The sequence below is a fragment of the Rhipicephalus microplus genome, unplaced genomic scaffold, assembly GCF_043290135.1.
Source record: "Rhipicephalus microplus isolate Deutch F79 unplaced genomic scaffold, USDA_Rmic scaffold_16, whole genome shotgun sequence".
In the NCBI taxonomy this organism is placed as follows: Eukaryota; Metazoa; Arthropoda; class Arachnida; order Ixodida; family Ixodidae; genus Rhipicephalus; species Rhipicephalus microplus.
Window position 1 is genome coordinate 10,279,219 of NW_027464589.1, and position 19,085 is coordinate 10,298,303.

The 19,085-nt window shown below is 46.8% G+C and overlaps 1 protein-coding gene and 2 long non-coding RNA genes across 4 annotated transcripts; all 3 read right to left on the reverse strand.

The window, feature by feature from the left end:
* Positions 1–250: 250 nt before the first annotated feature.
* LOC119166673 (uncharacterized) lies at positions 251–4,103 on the reverse strand. Of its 2 annotated transcripts, none has more exons than XR_012888789.1 (3): positions 4,027–4,103; positions 3,348–3,434; positions 251–3,215 (listed from the first exon to the last, which is right to left on the reverse strand). It is a non-coding gene; the product is annotated as an uncharacterized LOC119166673 (long non-coding RNA). The 2 variants fall into 2 exon arrangements; XR_012888790.1 differs by lacking the exon at positions 4,027–4,103 and having other exon boundaries at positions 251–1,407; positions 1,998–3,215.
* Positions 4,104–4,668: 565 nt separating this feature from the next.
* Positions 4,669–7,016, reverse strand: LOC142784966 (uncharacterized). The gene is made up of 2 exons (XR_012888791.1): positions 6,562–7,016; positions 4,669–4,924 (listed from the first exon to the last, which is right to left on the reverse strand). It is a non-coding gene; the product is annotated as an uncharacterized LOC142784966 (long non-coding RNA).
* A 10,268-nt stretch (positions 7,017–17,284) lies between these two features.
* Positions 17,285–17,722, reverse strand: LOC142784996 (uncharacterized). Its single transcript, XM_075883417.1, has one exon. It carries the CDS (start codon positions 17,720–17,722, stop codon positions 17,285–17,287), a length of 438 nt encoding a protein of 145 aa, XP_075739532.1.
* Positions 17,723–19,085: the final 1,363 nt, after the last annotated feature.

Sequence of the window (19,085 nt, forward strand, 5' to 3'; positions counted from 1 at the left end):
AACACTTTGGCAATGTAGCGTCATGACTACGACACTGAAATGCAACTATGTGTGAGATTTTCAAGCTCAGCATGTTCCTTTTACAGTGTGTGTCTTCCATCATGGCTGTGCCGACAGAAATTTCACATGGCACTTATGCGTTGTAGGTATGCCAAGGAAGTGCGAGATAAATTGGCGCACTACTTCGTCACAGACGGTCAGGTGCCTTGGCAGGACAAAGTGGTGAACAGCACTTGAGGCGTACAAGGTGAAGGTGGGTTGTAAATGCATTTTATTGCTTACAGAACTTATGTACATAGCATCTTCTTAAGCTAAACAAAGAAGAAAAAAATCACCCGTGACACAACAGATACATTACAGGGAAAACTGTCATGTCCAAATATAACCATGAAAACACAAAAATAAATAATTCGTGTTAAAATATTTGAGTTATTGCACGGTTATCGCTATAATTATCACAGAAATAAGTGGCCTTAAAGGGGTCATGACACCCAATTTTCAACCATAATGTGTGTTGCATGAGCTGATTCTTGTATGTTCACATACAAGCTGGTGAAATTCGAGCGATTTGGTCAAGCTGCTAATTTTTAATCGCATATTTTTATAAACGAGCTAGTCGCCTGACAGTTGGGCAATACTGATGCACTCACTATCCATGACATCACGAACCGCTTGCTCGACAAGCTGCTGCACAGTGTGCATTCTGGCAGACGGTCGTGTTTTGTCATCAGCTGCGTTTGCAATCAAATTTTTTTGCATTGTTGAACTCTCCACTAAAGCTAAATGACTTCCAGGGGTCGAAACATGGCTACTGTGTCAGCAATGTAGCGTTGGTACTTGCAGCAAATAATTTCGTGAATGTGCAATGCGTATACCATTTGCCACTGCTCCTTCGGCTTGTGACGTCGCGCACGCCATGACAAAATGGCGGTCACTTGTGGTAGGTTGAGTTTTAGGAGCCGAGCACTTCTACGGCATATTTTTGACTAAAATAATCTCTTAAGGCCCCTTTTCACACGTGTACTAGCACATTTTACTCTGTAGTTTTGTTTTTTGCTGACAACCGTCAATTGTTGAGTGACCAGTCATGACCCCTTTAAGTTAGGACTAGAAAAGTGAACACAAGATAAAAAAAGGTGGGTGTCATTGACTTTATATATATAAACACTTCAATTTGCTTCACTGCTCTGATGCAATTTTGCCTCTGCTTCATACAGCATAAGTTCTACTGCATGCATTATATCTTGTGCAATGTGCACTGGTAGCTCTCTGAGGGGTGCATCGGTACGTAGAGCGAAGAAACCAATGTTATCTTTTTTGATGACCCCCTTGTTCGCTCTGATGTGTTCAAGGTGCTCCATGCACGCTTGCGCCACAGCTTCATGGCTTGTGCCCTCTCCTGCATTGCTGCAAAGCAAGTGTGAATTGCGATTCATGCAAATGCTTTAAGGTTGCATTGTTACTTCATAAAGCACCATTTAGCAAAAAAAAACAGTGTGAGAACGACAAAGTAGAAACAGAAGAAACAATACAGAGCACTGACTTTCAGCTAATGTTTGTGATTTTCGGCACTAAGAAAGAAAAAAATATAGAGCAACTGAAGCAAATTAAATAGCACACTTAAAAGATAAATGTGTCAATAGGGCGTCTACTTCTCTGTGAGAAATAAATGGGCTTTTGATCTTTGAAACGGACACTTGTGTTTTGGGACAGGGTGCTGATGTTCTGATATTAACGTCTAAATATTACGGTAGTTACATGGGTTCTGTCTACCTTAGTATAAATGTGTCCACAATAAAAACATCAGTTTAAAGTCTGTGCTCTGTCCTGTTTCTTCTGTTTCTACCTTGTCGTTCTCACACTCTTTTTTGTTACTCTGTCTGTGTACCAACTTGACCGAGCGTGAACCTTATAAAGTTTTGTGTTTTGTAGCATGCGCAGGATTGTTAGAAAAAAATCTGCAAGTTTATCCTCTAAGAGTTAGGGGTATATCTCACCTAGCGCCCTCGCAGGTCCGTTGTCGTCTTCAAAGTTTCAAAGTTTCAAAGTTTATTTTTGCAGGAAAGAATAAAAAAAAATACAAAAACTTCCCTGCGGGAGGCAAAGACTAAAGGCTAAATAGCCTGACGAGGTCTTGACCTCCTGATACAGTCTGCATGACGAGCGTGACCTGCAGTGAATTATACATATTACTTAAATGTACAGAAAGTGATCCTTTTCGAAAAGTTGTGGTTGTGATCTCTTGCCAGGAGTACCTAAAATAATTTTTTTTGTTTACACACCGTTTTGATGGTGGCTGCTCTCTTGAGGTGGTTGCTGAAGCATCACCGCAGGAGGAGGCAGTATTATTATACAACTTATAAAGTGTTGCAATTGCATGTAGCAGAATCTGGTGTGAAAAATTGCATGTAGCAAAATCTGGTGCATGTAGCAGTTCAAAATAGGGCAGTCCGATTCATTTCTCGTAATTATAATTTCTCCTGCAGCGTAACACAACTTAAAATGGATTATTCATTTCAATTATTATCCACTCGCCGCAACATTTCTCTTTTATGCCTCTTTCATAAATACGTCAATAGCACTAAAATGACCAGACTTCCAATTGAACGACCCTCCTATTTATCAACTAGACTACACAACCGGCTTAGTTTCTCGCGCATGTACGGCAAAACGAACTCTTTTAACGCATCCGCTTTGCCTCGTGCCATCACGTTGTGGAATGATCTTCCCGATAACTTGGTATCTGACACTAACCCTGTTTCCTTCCGCAACAAATTGGTCTTACATTTTGGTTGATAATTTTATGTTCACAGCTTCGTTCTTGTATGTATATGACATTCATAATGCTGTGCAAAAAGTTTTTTTTCTAATGCGCTTATTGCCCCCTTATTTTTTGTGCTTTATTTTTGTTTGCTTAGGACGAACTGTTCACACTTCCTGTAAGCGCTTTCATGATTTTCCCAGTGTATTATACCACAATCTGTGCCAATTTAACTTACACGTATTGTACACTTCCTAACTGCTGCGTGCCATGAACTGCATCTTTCTTGTTTTTTGGTAACGATGTATGATGTCAATTTATACTTACTTATTTCTTGTTTATTTGTTACTCATGTCTCGAGCTTACGTTTTGGCACCTTTCGCCCTTTTACTTGTTGTACATGTCTTTGTTAGCCCCCCTTACTCAATGCCCTAACCAAGGGCCTGTAAGATACCTGTAAAAAAAAAAAACATTAGGCACATTCTTCAAATGTGCTAGAACATGCATGTTTTTAAGATTTAATAGATTGGCTATCTATGCATGCCCTTCATTTGTCATTACTTAGGTGGATTCATAAAGGTTTTACTCATTGCTGCAGGTGTCGACACGAGTCTCCTCAGCCGTATCAGGGGTACGTTCCGGTTCCGCTGCATGTCTTGGCCGAGGCGGTGATCTGCAGTGATTAAAATTTCTTTCTATGTATTTGATGATGCCGCTAGTACATGAAAAGTTTTAGGCATTCTTTGGGAGTTAAAATGCCATTATGATTTCGCTCAACACGAAGTTTATTTTACACTTGCGTTACCTCTTGATTGAGCACTGCTGTATGGAAGGTGTGCATACAGAAGTTTATTGTGCCTATTATGTTAATAAAATGCTATGTAGGCTGCACATCTAAATGAGAACAAGAGATATTGTCACGGAGATGAAGTAAAAGTAATTGCAGCCTGTTGCTGATGAATACTTTGCTTTTTCAGAAATATTTGACGTTGTAAAATAACCACATTCACACAGAAACAATGCCTGTGCCCTCATGTATTTCGGTGTGCTTCTGTTCAGTGTTGAGTGCTGAATGTATTGAAAAAAATGCAGTGGTTTGGGCAAGCTAACGACCTGAACACCACCTTTCAAGCACGCTTGTATTTTTGATAATTTTGCAAAGTACAATCACCTAGTAATAAAAAATAATGTTTCTAGGTTCAAGTCCATGCATGTACAGCTTCAAGTGCATGCACATGGTACCGAAAATTTTTGTGCATGCTCACCTCTCGTTAGCCTCTTCTGCTATGATGTGGCTGCTGCAAGAGAACATGCAATATGTGATTCTGTCAGTGCTATTGTGTGCATCTTTAGAGCATTTTCACTGTTTTGCTACAATATAAGTACTTATGCTGCATTCTTGTAATGAATATGTGCAATGCTTGTCTATGAACAGCCTCATGACACATGCAATAAGCGATCTCTTTAGATTTTTATATTTTGTATTAAGCCTTTCTTTTTTTGGTAAATGAGAGCCGAGAATGACACAGAAGTACACTCAATTCTTTCATTCTTATTGTTCTGTCTTCAATATTCTGTTTTGTGAAGCTGTCCACGTGCCACTTGTACGGTATGCTATATTTTTTGCGTTGTGCTGATGCATTGTGCTATGCTAACCAAAACATTTCATTTTCTGTTCAATGGACGGTAAGCATTATTCATTACCTTTGGTCAATGGCACTCATGTTGCACAGTATCCAGAAAGAATGATGCACTGAGTTATTCTTCGTAGCTGTAGCCACAGTTATTCGACATCAAAACAGCCCATTGCCATCATGTTCATGATCACATGCATGCCCACTGTGAATTACCTCTTGGGACTTCTATGTTTATGTGCAGTGTACTTATGTGTATTGATATGTGAGTATTTATGTGTATGTATAACAGTCATGTGAATTAAATCAACTTTTTTTTTGTTTAGTACTCAATAGTCAGCTAATATTGAACTTACGCCACAGGCTCAGACTCTCCTTCCATTAATTCAAGCATGGCCTCAAAATGGGGCCATTTTATTGTTGGAATGTCGGCTGCTCCGGCTCCACTTCTTTGTTTTTTCACGTATGTCGTGTTGTTTCTTTTTGAAGATATCACGCAGGTTCTTAAATCGTTTCTCAACAAGGACACCTGAAAACAAAACCCTTGCTGTAAGAATGTATTGTGCATACTGTATCGCTGATAAATTTTCTACTTTATTTCAGCACAATTGTGAGCGGTCTTTATTTTCTTTGCCCAGATCATTTTGGCTGCAGCACCCTAGAAATCTGAATATTGGGCAACAAAATGAATCGCATGCCATCTAAACTTAACTATTGGTAGGGGCTTAAACATTGCAAAACCACGACATGATTGAGGGAACCTGCAGCCGAGGGTTCCAGAAATGCTACCCACCTAGTGTTTTAGACCGTCCACCTACATGTGCACGACATCACAGCTGACGCAATGATTAGTTGCGCAAAGAGTTATGTACACTGTTTCTTGAAGGTAAGCATGTCTGCCAAGCTATTGTAACAAAGAGGCTGTTTATACTGTCGGAAATTGAAGTTCACTTGCAAAAAGTCTATTTCATGAACCAGCACATGATGTCTTTATCACCTTCACAGTGAAGCTTTCTAAGCATTACTGCATTGCGCAAAACTCCACAGGTGAGTATATACCATTGGTATCGGCCAAGCGCAACTGTCGTGTACAGCGGGAGCGATTGTTGTCAAACAAAAGCAAACATGTTAAATAACTTGAAAAGAAGAATGAAACTAACTAGAGCAAGATGACAATTTTCGAGAGAAAGAAATGCAACAAACATAGTATATGACTCAAAGTGTAACATAGAGAGAGCGAGAGGAAGGAAAATATAAGAAAATAAAGGGACCAAAACATGAAAACATACCAACACATAGAAGCAGACATGAAAAATTGACTTTAAAATATAGGAACAAAGAAAACAAACAAAAACGAGGCACAGTTGAAAGCGGAGAGATATAACCTCGGGGAATAAAATATAAAGGCACCAATAGACAAAAACACAGGAGAGGAAAGGAGCAGTTGTGAAGAAATGAGGATTAGATTTGGGCCACATTACAGAGGAATAAATTCCCCCATCTGTGCTTTCCTTCAGTGTTCGCCCAGCCACTAGAACACTACCATATCTTTTTTTTTTTACGATTGCATGTCATTTGGCATCAACAGCATGTCTGACTCCCAAATCCGGACATTTGAGAGTGCTGCTAAACATGTTTTTCATGTTTTAATTACACGCTCCTCTGTGGAGTGCACAAAATGCGCTCAAAGCAGAAGCTACTTTGCATTCTTTTTTAAAGCAGCACAACTGCAATGCATAGGCAAAATTAAAGCGTAACTCCCCCCCCCCCTCCCTCACCGCGCACTAGATATTATGCATTGCAAATGCCGCACGTTCACAAAAGCACACATTCCGTTCGCCAGACGATGACGTACAAACACAGCAAGGAGCATGCGCATGTGAGTTGGCAACTGCGAGCAGTATTTCGAACGTCTGAGCTTTATGATCAGCTATACAATGTTCTGTCACGTCGATTTCGATGTTAAACTCGGGAAGTCGCGAGAACAAACATGCACACAACTGCGCTCGCATACATCACAGTCAATACATCTCATGCAAACTAACCATGTAACCTTGCAGTACAAATACCAATATTTTCATTGTTCATTCATTGGCAACGCCAGCCATGCAGTACACACCTGTTTTTGCTTATATAGCTACTCAAACAAAAAATCTCGGTACTTACTCGACATGCCGAACATGCTTCGATCTGCCCAAGCCCGGTCCTTCTTTGTCCGATCTTTAAAAGAAGGGTGCCGCTTGTCATACAGATATGGGTACATTTTAGTCGCGTCGATGAGGAGCTCGGCCGACTACCCAAAGCTGGCCGTGGTGGCATTCGCCTGATGCGAGGAAGAATCCATGGAGGAACGTACGTGTCGTTCGTACCTCACGGCAGTAGGCAAGCGCAACGAGGAAAAAAAAACATACGAGGAGACCGGATGTAAACAAAGACTGACGTCACTTCTGGTCTTCGCTGATTGGTTAAACTGTTTTGCGACTGCAGTCGCGCGACCAAAAAATCGGTCAGGAAGCGACTGGCCCAAACAGTCGCTTTGCGACCGCTTGCGACCGTTCGCGACTGCTTGCGACCAGTCGCAAATGGTCGCGCGACCGCGACTAGTCGCCGGTGTGCACCAGCCTTTAAGGAGGAATGTTATCCATGGGTCTTTCCCCTGTTCAGACGACATACTTGAGACGGAGCTGGGAGCGATGGAGAAGTTGGCGTCCGAATGCTGGTCTGCACTGGATCTCACTGGTGATCGTGAGAGGGTGTCCGTATCAGAGTGTTTTCGTCCTGAGTGGTAGACGACACGAATGTCGAATTCTTGTAGGCGAAGAGCCCAACGTCCAAGGTGACCTGAAGACGCCCACCAACAAAGTGCGTGGTTATAGGTCACAACGTAGAAACTCTGTCCATACAAGTAAGGATGAAACTTGCTTAACGCCCAAGTGATTTTGAGGCATTCTTTTTTAGTTACTGAGTGGTTCATCGCCACTTTCGTGAGTGCGTGGCTTGCGTATGCGACGACGTACTCTAGAATACCGGGCTTTCGATGCGCGAGTACTGCTCCCAGACCCACGCCACTGGCATCTGTGTGCACTTCCGTGGGGGCACTTAGGTCGTAATGGTGTAGAATAAGTGGGGACGTAAGCAGGCGGTGCAGTGTAATGAAAGCTTCGTCACATGCCGGGGTTCAGTTAGAAAGATTAGCTGGACCGTTCAGTAGTAGTGTAAATGGGGCTATTATTGATGCAAAGTTGTGGATGAAACTACAAAAATACGAGCACAAGCCGATGAAGCTCCTAAGTTCTTTGAGTGAAGTCGGCTTCGGAAAGTCGGCTACGGCTCGAAGTTTGTCTGGGTCGGAGCAAATTCCATCCTTTGACACAACGTGACCGAGTACAGTAAGTTGGCGAGCCCCAAAGCCGCACTTCTTTAGGTTAAGCTGGAGGTTTACCTTAGTACGACACTGAAGAATGGTGTGCAGTGTCAAAAAACAAGCGCTCAAAAAGGGCGCGCCATGAAAATCTCGCGACGAAGCGCTGTAGTGACGCCTCGAGATCAAAGATAAAAAAAGAAAACAAGCATCCAAAGACTTCCCGGGCGCGCGTCTCTCTTTCCTCGGAAGCGTAGGTTCACCGACGAACCTCCTCACATCGGCGGCCGAGCAAACCCTGGAAAGTTCTCGATGGAAAGGGGTGTGGTGATGCAGGGTTGCGTCATCTGTTGCGGATGGCCCTCGAACCGTCTCGCGCTTTCCCCAGCCTTCGCTGCGTATCGCGCCGACGAAATTATGAGGATTTTCTGGAATCTCGCGCGGAAGGTATTGAACCGAGCAGCAGAAATGGGAAAGCAGGAGAAGAAAAAAGTATGCGCCAGAGTGCGTAGGGTGTTTTGCCGTGTCGTCGGCGAAGGTTTCGTCCTCAGTGACAAAGCAGGAGAAGAAGAAAGTATGCCCTACTGAAACGTTCCGTATGCGAGTCCAATAATTCCATATGTTTCCGTAAAAAATACATATGTTTCCTATATATTTTCCATATATTTCCGTAACATTCTTACGGAAACATACGGAATTATTGGACATCGCATACGGAACGTTTCAGTAGGGTGCGCCTGAGTGCGTAGGGTGTTCCGCCGTGTCGTCGGCGAAGGTTTTGTCCTCAGTGACAAAGCAGGAGAAGAAGGTAATTCGCGCCGGAGTGCGCAGGGTGTTGCGCCTTGTCGGCGAAGCCTTTTGCACTCAGTGACAAAGGAGGAGAAGAAGAGGATTTCCATGTGAGGGGTGAAGACTCGTGCTACGGGCAAAAATGTGTGTCTACCGCCAGCGAGCGAAGACGCGTGGCAACAGCTGCGCGTGGGAAGCCGACGTGTTACCGGCGAAAAAGATTTGTGCTTGGAGAGCGGCCCATTGAAGACGCGAGGTTTCCTGGAAGAGAAACTTCGGCGGCAGCGGAACGACAACAGCGCTGGACGTTGCGTGAGTGATTCTCGAAAGTATCATTCAGTCTTTTGTTCCAAGGACTTTCGACTCAATAAGTTTTCGAAATCTTTAGCCTTTAAGTGCCTTGGTTGTTCGATGCATGCGACTGCATTTTAGAGCGTATTGTTGTTTGTGTACGTTGTTTCGAGTGTGGCTGATTGTACTGTGTAGTACGTTGTTTGATTGGTGACATATCGTATTCAACTATTGTCGAGTGTGCATATTTGTGTATCGTTTTGATCTGCCATTATTGAGAATATAATTTTGTTTTGTTTATCAACTCTCGGCTCTGACTTGTTCTTTGGGCCACAGCTGGCGTTCGCTGGCGCGCCAAATAGGACCACTTCTAAATTGTCCACGCTTTCGTGGTGCGGTTCGGGGGGCCGATACTTCGGCCCTTGGAATTAGCCCGGCAATCGCATTCCTGATTAACGGGAGCTGTGACAATTAATCTGGCGTCCGCGACAGGATCTTTTGGTGCACAGTGTGTCCAAAGTAGTGAGAAAGAGCCTCGAGTTGTTGATAGTGCTATCGGAACGATTTTGTGTGTTGCTCAGTGTTCTCGTTAAGGAGTGCAGTACTCCGATAGACTGATTTTGGCAGATACTTTTTACAGGCGGCAAGACTTCACTTGCGAGACAGAATGAATCTCGAAAAGTTAGTAGCTCTTGGTAAAAAGATGGGTCTTTCTGGCGCCGAACAACGGCAGTGGGTAAGCCAGAAGGAGAAAGAGGTGGTGGAGAGAGAGAGATTGGTAGCTGAGAGGGCCAAGGAAGAAAAGGCAGCTGAGTTGGAACGAGAGAGGTTGGCAGCTGAGAGGGCCAAGGAAGAAAAAGCAGCTGAGTTGGAGAGAGAAAGGCTGGCTGCTGAAAGGGGAAGGAAGAAAGAGAGCAGCAATTGAAGTTGGAGCTGAAGAGAGAAAAGTTTGCAGCTGAAAGGGCGAGGGAAGAAAGAGAAGCGGAGATGGCTGAAAGGGAATGGCAGCGGCAGCACGAGATGGAATTTGAGCAGCTCCGTTCGCAACAGCGAAGTGAAACACCGGTTCAAGCTAGAGTTTAAAGCAGTGAATGAGGGGAACATGGCTTCAGCTTGAACCCAAGCAAGCTGCTCGTAGCGTTTGATGAAAGGAAGGACGACCTTGACGCGTACCTTCACAGATTTGAGACGATTGCGAGGAGCCAGAATCGGCGGGAACACCAATAAGCAACTGCTTTGAGTACCTGCTTGAGTGGTGAAGCGCTCAGTGTGTATGGTAGGCTGACACCGACCATTGCAGCCAACTATGCAAAGGTGAAAGCTGCAGTAGGGTTGACAGGCGGGCTAGTTGGTACAAATTCGTGATGGAATAATTGGAAGCACAAACCAATGGGACACAAGAGGAGAGACAAACAAGCGCAGACTGAAACTCAGTTTATTCAGAGAAGTTATATACCAGAAAGATGGGAAAGGGAAACAACTGGAGAGAAGTTTCCACCTTGATCAGGTGTCGTCCAGAAACAATATTTCACAATCTAACAGTGATATAGATGGTGAGCTAACGCAACTATCAATATTCTTTTTAATAAAAAAGGCTTCCGCAAGCTCTCTAGTTTTCGTGTCACGATGGCTGTTAAGATAGATGTGCTGGAAAAATCAGGTACGCAGCCACACTTTTTGCAGTGGGTGGACAAATGTAAACCCGGGTGTGGCAGCTTGGGCTAGTTGGTATGACATGACGATAGTTATAGCGCGAGAACAAAACGACGACACAGAGACAAGAAGGACACGAAAGAGGCCACGCAGATGGCACGCGAACAGGTGCCTTGTATTAGTAAGCGCTCCGTGGCTTTGTCCGAGAAGGAACGCAGGTTCCTCGAAGGTTTCGGTGCGGGCAGGTAGTTATACTATCTTTACTTTTCTGTTTTGTTTTCTTCTAGATTTTTTTCTTTGCTGTTTTCCAGTGCTTTTGTTTTTGTGTCGTTTGTTTTTGTTTTTTTTTTCTTACTCATGTTCTGCTCTTTGTGCCATATGGTTTTTATCACATGGTTTCTGTCTCCTCTATATATTTTCGTGCTCTGCGCAAGAAAATCAGTTGGAAGTTAGCGTTCGTGTCTTTCGTGTCCTTCTTGTCTCTGTGTCGTCGTTTTGTTCTCGCGCTATAACTATCGTCGTATCCCCGGGGCTGATTTCAGCGCGTTGTAGTGTTCTCGCAGGCAAATATTCAAGCAGCGCCCAGTCTGCCCAATGTATAACCTGCCGCAAGACAGTGGGATACCATAAACAACATTAGATCGACATTTGGTGAAGGAATTGACATGCTTGACACCACAACCTTTCTTCACAAGACCTGCTTTCATTCTGCTTTGTAAATCAATTCTAGAACACATTTGCTGCAGTTTTCCACGTGTGGAAAGCACAACGTCGAGGTTGAATATTTTGCACACTTTTTTATCTTATGCGAAAATTCGTGCACATTTGGGACTACCGCAAACTTACGTCGTTTATCTGCCTCCTTTCAGGGCATCCCTTCCCTTTCTTCATACGCAGTACCTTCTGAGCCGCAAAAAATAGGACATTGGATTGAAAGCCAGCCTCCCGCAAAACACGTGCCATTTTTTTCCCACAAAATGGCGCGTGTTTTTTCTAATCAAACGCCGGAAGCAACAAGAAGCTTGCCAAGGTGAGTGCGCTCATTGTCGGGAGATGGCGCATCTGAAAACACAAAAAATTCCACCTGTGCGCAAGCGCAGTCAATTGGGGCATGGTGGCGCGACAAAAAATTCCGTCCAAGTATCACGTCATGCAGACAAGTAGTCAATACGAGAAACTCGAGGTAGTACAGGACGTCCTGAATGTTTACTCTCGCCATGCATGCTCCAACTGGTCGAATTGGTTGCGCACTCGGGGTATTCAGCAAAACGTCAATAGGGGGCGTCGTTAATTTTCGTATCGAACGGCAGAGTTTCTGACTCATCACAGATACGACGGCCCCCGTATCAACAAGCGAAAGAGTTCATAGACCTTCAACAAACACTTCCAGAACGTTTGTGGTGGACGGGCAAGGACATGTACAATGCGACGATTTCGCAGCTCATGCCTCCGGAGCTGCGGCCGTCAGTTTTCCGTCTCTATGAAATGTGGTCGGCAACGCAGAGGGAACGGATAACGATAGCGGCGTGTTGAGGATGAGCGACGGACACCGAATGATCGGTAGTCGGCAGCAAGGCGGTGGTCTAGTTCAGTTGGTGACGAGTCCCGTTCCACTGATTGTCGATCGCATTGACATGGCAGTTCTCGTTATGCGTTGTACAGGGCCGGTAAAGAGTAGTCAGGGTACCTCGGAGCTGCAGCCGAGCCCGTTGCGGAGCGTCGGCGACAGAAGCGCGCCACGTGACCTGAATATCCACATGCGAAACAGATCGGACGATTGTCAACTGTGCGCCAAGGGTTTCCGTTATAGCGCTGTTGTGTTGCTTGAAATGGCGTCGTTGATACTCCTACAGGTTGGGGAGTCGGCCCAAGCGGAGGTCGTGGCGGATCAGCAGCAACAGCAGCGTAAGTCAATGGCGCGGTGACGGTTGCTGTCTGAGAGACGGACGGCAGTGCCACAGAGACCTGCGCCTGTATTACGTGCCTGATGGCGGGCTCGAGACACTCAGAAGAGGGTTTTGTCGCCGGTAGATACGACAGACACGAAAGTTGTTGGGCCACCTCTTCGCACACATATTGTTTGATTTCCGACATGATTGGGCTGTGGTCTCCCACAGGCTCAATGCCGCGAGAGTTTCGTCCGTAGCCACTGGCTGCCGTGTCATGACCCCTTGTTTGCACAACTCCTTGATGCTCTGGCAATGGGGGCCAGTTCGGACACGGTACGTGGGCCCTTGGCCAGCAGCATCTGGAAGGCGGCGTCGTCTATCCCCTTTAGTGGTTTTGGGACGTTAACCCCACAAATCAATCAATCGTCTATCCCCTTCAAAATGTGTTTGATCTTGTCTGCCTCGATCATTGAAGGGTCAAGGCGCTTGCTCAAGTCGAGCACATCCTCGATGTAGCTTGTGAAGCCTTCCCCCTGAAGCTGTGCGCGTCCCCGTAAGCGCTGTTCGGCACGAAGCTTGCGTACCTCAGGGTGACCAAACACATCGGTAATGCGTAGCTTAAAGGCACCCCAAGTGGCGAATTCCGAGTAGTGGTTGTTAAACCAAAGACTCGCTACCTCTTTTAGGTAGAAAGGTACATATTGCAGCTTCGAAGGGTCGTCCCACTTGTTGCTTGCGCCTACCTTTTCAAATGTCGACAGCCAATCTTCTACGTCTTGCTCATCAGTACCATCGAAAAAGGTGGATAGCGCACGTGTAGCGCAGTGGCCAGGATGACCATCGAAGGCTGGGTCCTACCTTGCTGGGTGTTTTCTTCAGCGATGTCTGGGATGGCAGGTGGTTTCCTGTTGCGGAATTCCAGGTTGAGTTTCCCCGCACCTTCACCACTCTGAAACGAGGTTTATTGGCGTAAGTAGTACTTGCACAGCAGGCCTATTGACGCGGAAAGTGAGTGGCAGCAACCGACGCAGGAAAACACAACGCTCGGGGGGATAGCTCGCGGTCGGCTCCTCTCACTAAAGGCGTGACACACTGCGGCGCGTAATATTCTTCCTCTCTACACCAGCTATATTTCTGTGGATAAGGAATCACACTCCTAGTTGTCTTCTGTCAGCCATGCTACAATAGCACAGGACGTGCCCATTCTGTGGCACTATATAGGCCTCAACTGTCCTCCTAACCTCATTGAGCCTTATCGCATACTATTTACCACCATGTAGCTCCTCGATTACTACACCTAGACTTGCCTCACTAGATAGGAATACAGTAATAAACGTTGCCAAGTTCAGGTTTCATTGGTGGCCTAATCTTACCCAGAGATTCTTAGCACCCTATGCTGCGTTGCATATCTGACCACCGCCATGGCCAGTTGCTTCGCCGCCGCTGGGGACTGAAGGTCGTGAGTTATTAGACTGTAGGAAAACGTGCGACGTTTTGTTTCCTTCAATATTTATTTATCCCTGTTCTGGCATGGACGTCCACAGACGCTGTCGTTCTTGCTGGCGTTTTCTTCTTCTCGTGCTGGCTCGAACACGTGGAGCAGTTGCGGCGCAACTTCGTCTTCCTCGAGACGCTGACGGCTTTCCATAGCCCCCCTCCCCCTCTAGCGAGGCAGCCCGTGCGCGAAGGAGCGAACCCTAAGGGCAGGTTGTAGGTTCTGCTATTTCAAAGCACGTTCGTCAGGTTTTCGCGGATAGCTTGTAGTCTTCGAGGACGGCGTCAGTGTCGAGGAAAGCTAGCTCTATGTGGTCAATGGAGACACTCTCTTCGCGTCAATTAAGCAACAGAACATAATGCTTGGGTCAACGCTTGACGACCCTAAAGGGTCCGTCGTGAGAAGGTTGCAGCGGTAGTCTGCTTGCGTCATGTCGTACGAAGACGTGGGTGCAGTCGCGGAGCGCACGACTGACGAAGCTTAGGCGTGAGTTTTGACGTGCAAGAATAGGGGACACATCTCTCATGCCATTCTTGTAGCGACTGGCATAATCAGCTGCATCCAATGGTGATACCGGTGACGTGTCGAAAAACTGTCCAGGAAGCCTTAGGGTAGTGCCAAATACGAGCCCAGCTGAGGAGCAGGACGCGTTCATACGTATTGTGCTGCGCAGGGCGGGGAGGACAAGTGATAATTGCTCCATCCAGGATATCAACGAACGCGAGGCCATGAGTGAAGCTTTGAGTTGGCGGTGAAATTGCTCAACCATGCCATTCGACATCGGGTGGTAGGCCGTCGTTTTGATGTAGTTGACATCAAACATTCGGGACAAGGTGCAGAAGAGCGCGGAGTCAAATTGACGACCACCGTTCAGATGGTCTTAGGAACTCCGTAGCGGCTTATCCACGCGGTGATGAGTCCGTGGGCGACTGAACCTGCCGTGATTTCGGTGAGGGGTAGTGCCTCAGGCCACCGCGTGAACCAGTCTGCGCAAGTTAGCATATACCGGCTGTTTTGCGATGGGAGCAAATGGCCTACGATGTGCAGGTGCACGTGACTGAACCGTGAGTCAGGAGGCGTGACGGTACCCAGTAGGCAGACCGTGTTGCACTGGACTGTAGTTAACTGGCGCTTGAGGCAAGCACGTAACCAGCGGCGGACGTTGATGTTCATTCGAGGCCTTAGACATCGCCCTGTGATGAGGCGCTGAGTCGCACGTGTGCCGGGGTGCGACAAGAAATTCAAGGCGTTGAAGACTCTGCGGCGAAATCGTGCTGGAACGAAAGGGCAAGGACAACCGGTAGAGGTGTCGCAAACGAGCAGAATCGCGCAGCCTGAAAGTTGGAGATCGTCGAGCTTGAGGAAGTTCTCTTGGAGTCGCAACACCTGAAGCTCGCTGTCATCCTGTTGTGCAGTAGCCATGGCTGCAAAATCGACTGGTGGGTGCTCATTCATAAATGCGTTGATTTCTATTCGAGAAAGCGCGTCAGCAACGGGGTTGTGTTTGCCACTAATGTGCCGGATATCACTCGTGAACTCCGATATGAAAGCAAGCTGGCGGATCTCATGCGGTGTGTGGGCAGAGTTGGTAGTAGTCGATTCACACGTAAGCGGCTTGTGGTTGGTGAGGATATGGAACTGCCGACCTTTTAGAAAGTGTCGAAAGTGCTTGACAGCCAAATAGGCCGCGAGCAGTTCGCGACCGAATGTGTTATTACGACGCTCGGTCTGTGAGAGCTTCTGTGCGAAGAAAGCGACCGGCTGCCAAACTATGTCGACCAACTGCTGCAAGACTGCTCCTATCATGACGTCCAAGGCGTCCACTGTGAGGGACGTGAAGGCGCCACTCTTTAGATGCTCGAGGAGCGTTGCGTTATCCTGAGCTTCCTTGATGGAACTGAAAGCTGTCTCTACATCGCCCGTTCAGAGGATGGAAGCGTTGGGCTTCGTTTGACGAGATAGAAGTGCATGGAGTGGTTGCAACATGCCAGCGCAAAGAGGAATAAACCGCCGTTATAGTTGGCAAGCCTAAGAAATTCACGTAGTTTCTTCTTAGTTGTTGGTCGTGGAAACTGCAATATAGATTCAACACGCGCGGCCGGTGGAGATATCCCACGCGAATCTACATGATGGCCAAAAAAGTTCAGTGAGGAAACGCCGAACCCGATCTTTGGTCCGTTGACGACTAGTCCATATTTGCAAAATCGTGTGAAAGCCTTACGCAGGTGAAGTTCATGATATGCTACAGTGGTGCTGAAGACAAGGATGTCGTCGATGTGATTCAATGTACCAGGTATTTCGTGATTTGACCAGAAGGTCAAATCACGAAGTACGTGGTACCTTCGGAATCATGGGTAGCGGTGACGAACAGGCACCGGAAGAGGGACTGACGTATCCGAGTTCAAGCATGTGCTCGAATTCTTGACGTGCAATCTTGTAGCGGTCAGCAGCGAGACGACAAGCACGTGCAAACACCAGAGCTCCTACTGTTACTATGTGATGAGTGACATTGTGGTGTATTGGGTGTTCAAGAGATGGAGCACGAAAGAGGTCGGAAAGTTCTTGCAGAAGGGTAGACCACGGCGGGGAGACTTTGGCATGAGCGTGCACGAGACGCAAGGGTGGCGAATCAGGTGTCACGCCCTGAACTGTGAGGAGGGTCTCAGAATCCACGAGACGGCTATGTCATAGGTCTATCACAAGCTTAAAATACAAAAAAAAAATCCATGCCGATGATGGCTACATGCACGTCGGCGATTAAGAAGATCCACCGGAACGTGCGTCTCAGGCCGATGCCAAGAGTGACAGACCTCTGTCCGTAGGTCAGTATGGTGAAACCAATGACTGCGGTGACAGGCGGCAAGGTCTGGCGTCGTCGGCGGTCCTACAACGTAGGAGGAACAACACACACTTCGGCACCTGGGTCGATGAGGTAGCGGACTTTGGTGACGCGGTTCGTGACGTGGAATAGGCGGCTCTATGTCGGGTCTGAAACACTGGCCGCCGTCAGTGCGTGGCCCGTGCGTTATCCATAAACTGGCATGGCTGTTTGTGCTGACGAACTCAGGCTCCGTATTGGTGGTGGTACCAGCCGACGCCGAGAGGAAAACTTGGCAATCTTTCGCGGCTTTGGCGCCATTGTCGTGACAATTTGCGGTGGTGGTCTACCTTGAGCGCACTCAGTTCAGTGGCCAACTCATCCACCTTGTGGTCGAGCTCCTCGTTAGCTTGAAGAATGCGGTCCAAGCGCTTGTCGCGGACCAGTGCAGAGAGGGTAGATTTACGTGGTCTCTCGATCGCAGATATGCACGGCGCACCGGTATCCACAATTTTGACGGCCATCCGCGCAAGTGAGTCGAGGGTTTCTGTAGACAATGTGCTCAAAATCATCGGCACCTGCTGTGACAGTCGCTATAAGAAGAGTTCACGTAGGATGGATGCGTTCGATTCAGCAGAGTGGTCCCCGATCAGGTGTCGCATGCGACGCAGAAGAACCGTACGCGTTCGGTCACCGAGTTCTTCCGAGGTGAGTAGCTGCTGCAGCCTACGCTGTTCTGACTCAGTTGTCTGGCGTACGAGCTCCTCTTTAAGGGTGTCGTACGGATTGTCAGGAGGGGAAGAACACAGAATGTCTCTTACGATGGCGATGACAGCAGGTGGTAAAGCGCTAATGACATAGTCGTACCTCACTGTTTGCGACGTTACCTGGTGTCGTCGGAAGAGTGGCTTGACGCTCAGAAACCAGAGTTCAGAGTCCACCTGCCAAAACTCCGGGAGCCGGAGATCAGCGACGACCGGGTCGGGTAGCGTGGGATTGAACGTGGCTTCGCTGTTCGGTGTGGTGTCCATGGTCAGCCGAAATGATGGGGCTCAAGAAGCAGATTTGGCCGTGACGCTCGGTGCATTGACGAAAGGACGAGTACGTGCACGTTGCCGCTCGAAGTCCGCGTCACCACTTGTAGGAAGACGTATGGCGTTTGGTTTCTTACATATTTTATTTATCCCTGCTGTATTCCACAGACGCTGTCGTTATTGCTGGCGTCTTCTTCTTCTCGTGCTGGCTCGAACACGTGGAGCAGCTGCGGCACAACTTCTTCGTCTTCCTCGAGGCGCTGACCGCTTGCCATAAGACATATACATGTTAGAGGTGGTGGCCACATACTGCACCAAGGTGGCCAATCTTTCTCTGGTGAGGGAGTGCGTTACAGGCGGTGGTCACTGGTGAGGCCGCACACCAGGCCTTCTAATGCGGTTCCATAACCACGTGGACTTTTTAATTCTGGTAGGGAACTACGCGGCTCCAGGATTCAAACTACGGACCTCTTACATGCGAGGCTGATGCTCTAACCACTACGCCATCGTTGCCTCTGAAGATAGATAGATAGATAGATAGATAGATAGATAAATAGATAGATAGATAAATAGATAGATAGATAGATTGACAGATAGATAGATAGATAGATAGATAGATAGATAGATAGATAGATAGATAGATAGACAGACAGATAGATAGATAGATAGATAGATAAATAGATAGATAGATATGCTTAAAGTCGCTGAAGTTCGCCAAGAAATGCTTCGCATTTAAAATAAAGAAGGGGAACAAAGAATTGGATATATCTGGCAGTACCAGAAGCAGCGTATCCTTCTGGTTGCCTGAATGAATTTGTGTAGCGCTGACAGAATAGCACTGCGGCCCGCACCCAAGTGACTGGCTCTGAACAATAAAAGGGTGGATGTATTAACTGCCAATCTGAGCATACCAATAGGTCTCTAATGAATTATTCGGCGCAGTGAGGCGAATCGGCGGCGTGTGAGAAAAAAGTGATCTATTGTTTAGGGTTCGTTGCAAACTGCACATAGGTTAGTTAATGAAAATCCTGATTTGTTGAGAAAAAAATTTAACCGAGGAACTCTAGAGCGAAAGCTTGTTAGGGTCACCTCACGTTGACGAGAAAGGCATTTTGCGGTGTTCCATGTGAATTGCAAGTGCCGAAATTTTTTAGATCAAAGGAGCAATGTTTCGTTGATTTTTAAGATTAACAGGCGTCTGCATCGTTCGGCAGTTATAAAACAAAACTGATGAGCTACTAGTACCACAGCGAAATATAAAGATGCGGAAGCGAGCGAGTCAGCAGTTTCATTTAGTGCAATTCCAGCATGCCCGGGGACCCAAAGAAACCAAACTTCTGATAGGCAACGCGGTACGCGT

Coding starts and splice junctions, on each gene's coding strand:
- LOC142784996 (XM_075883417.1), bottom strand. CDS start 17,722: ATGGACACCACACCGAACAGCGAAGCCACGTTCAATCCCACGCTACCC.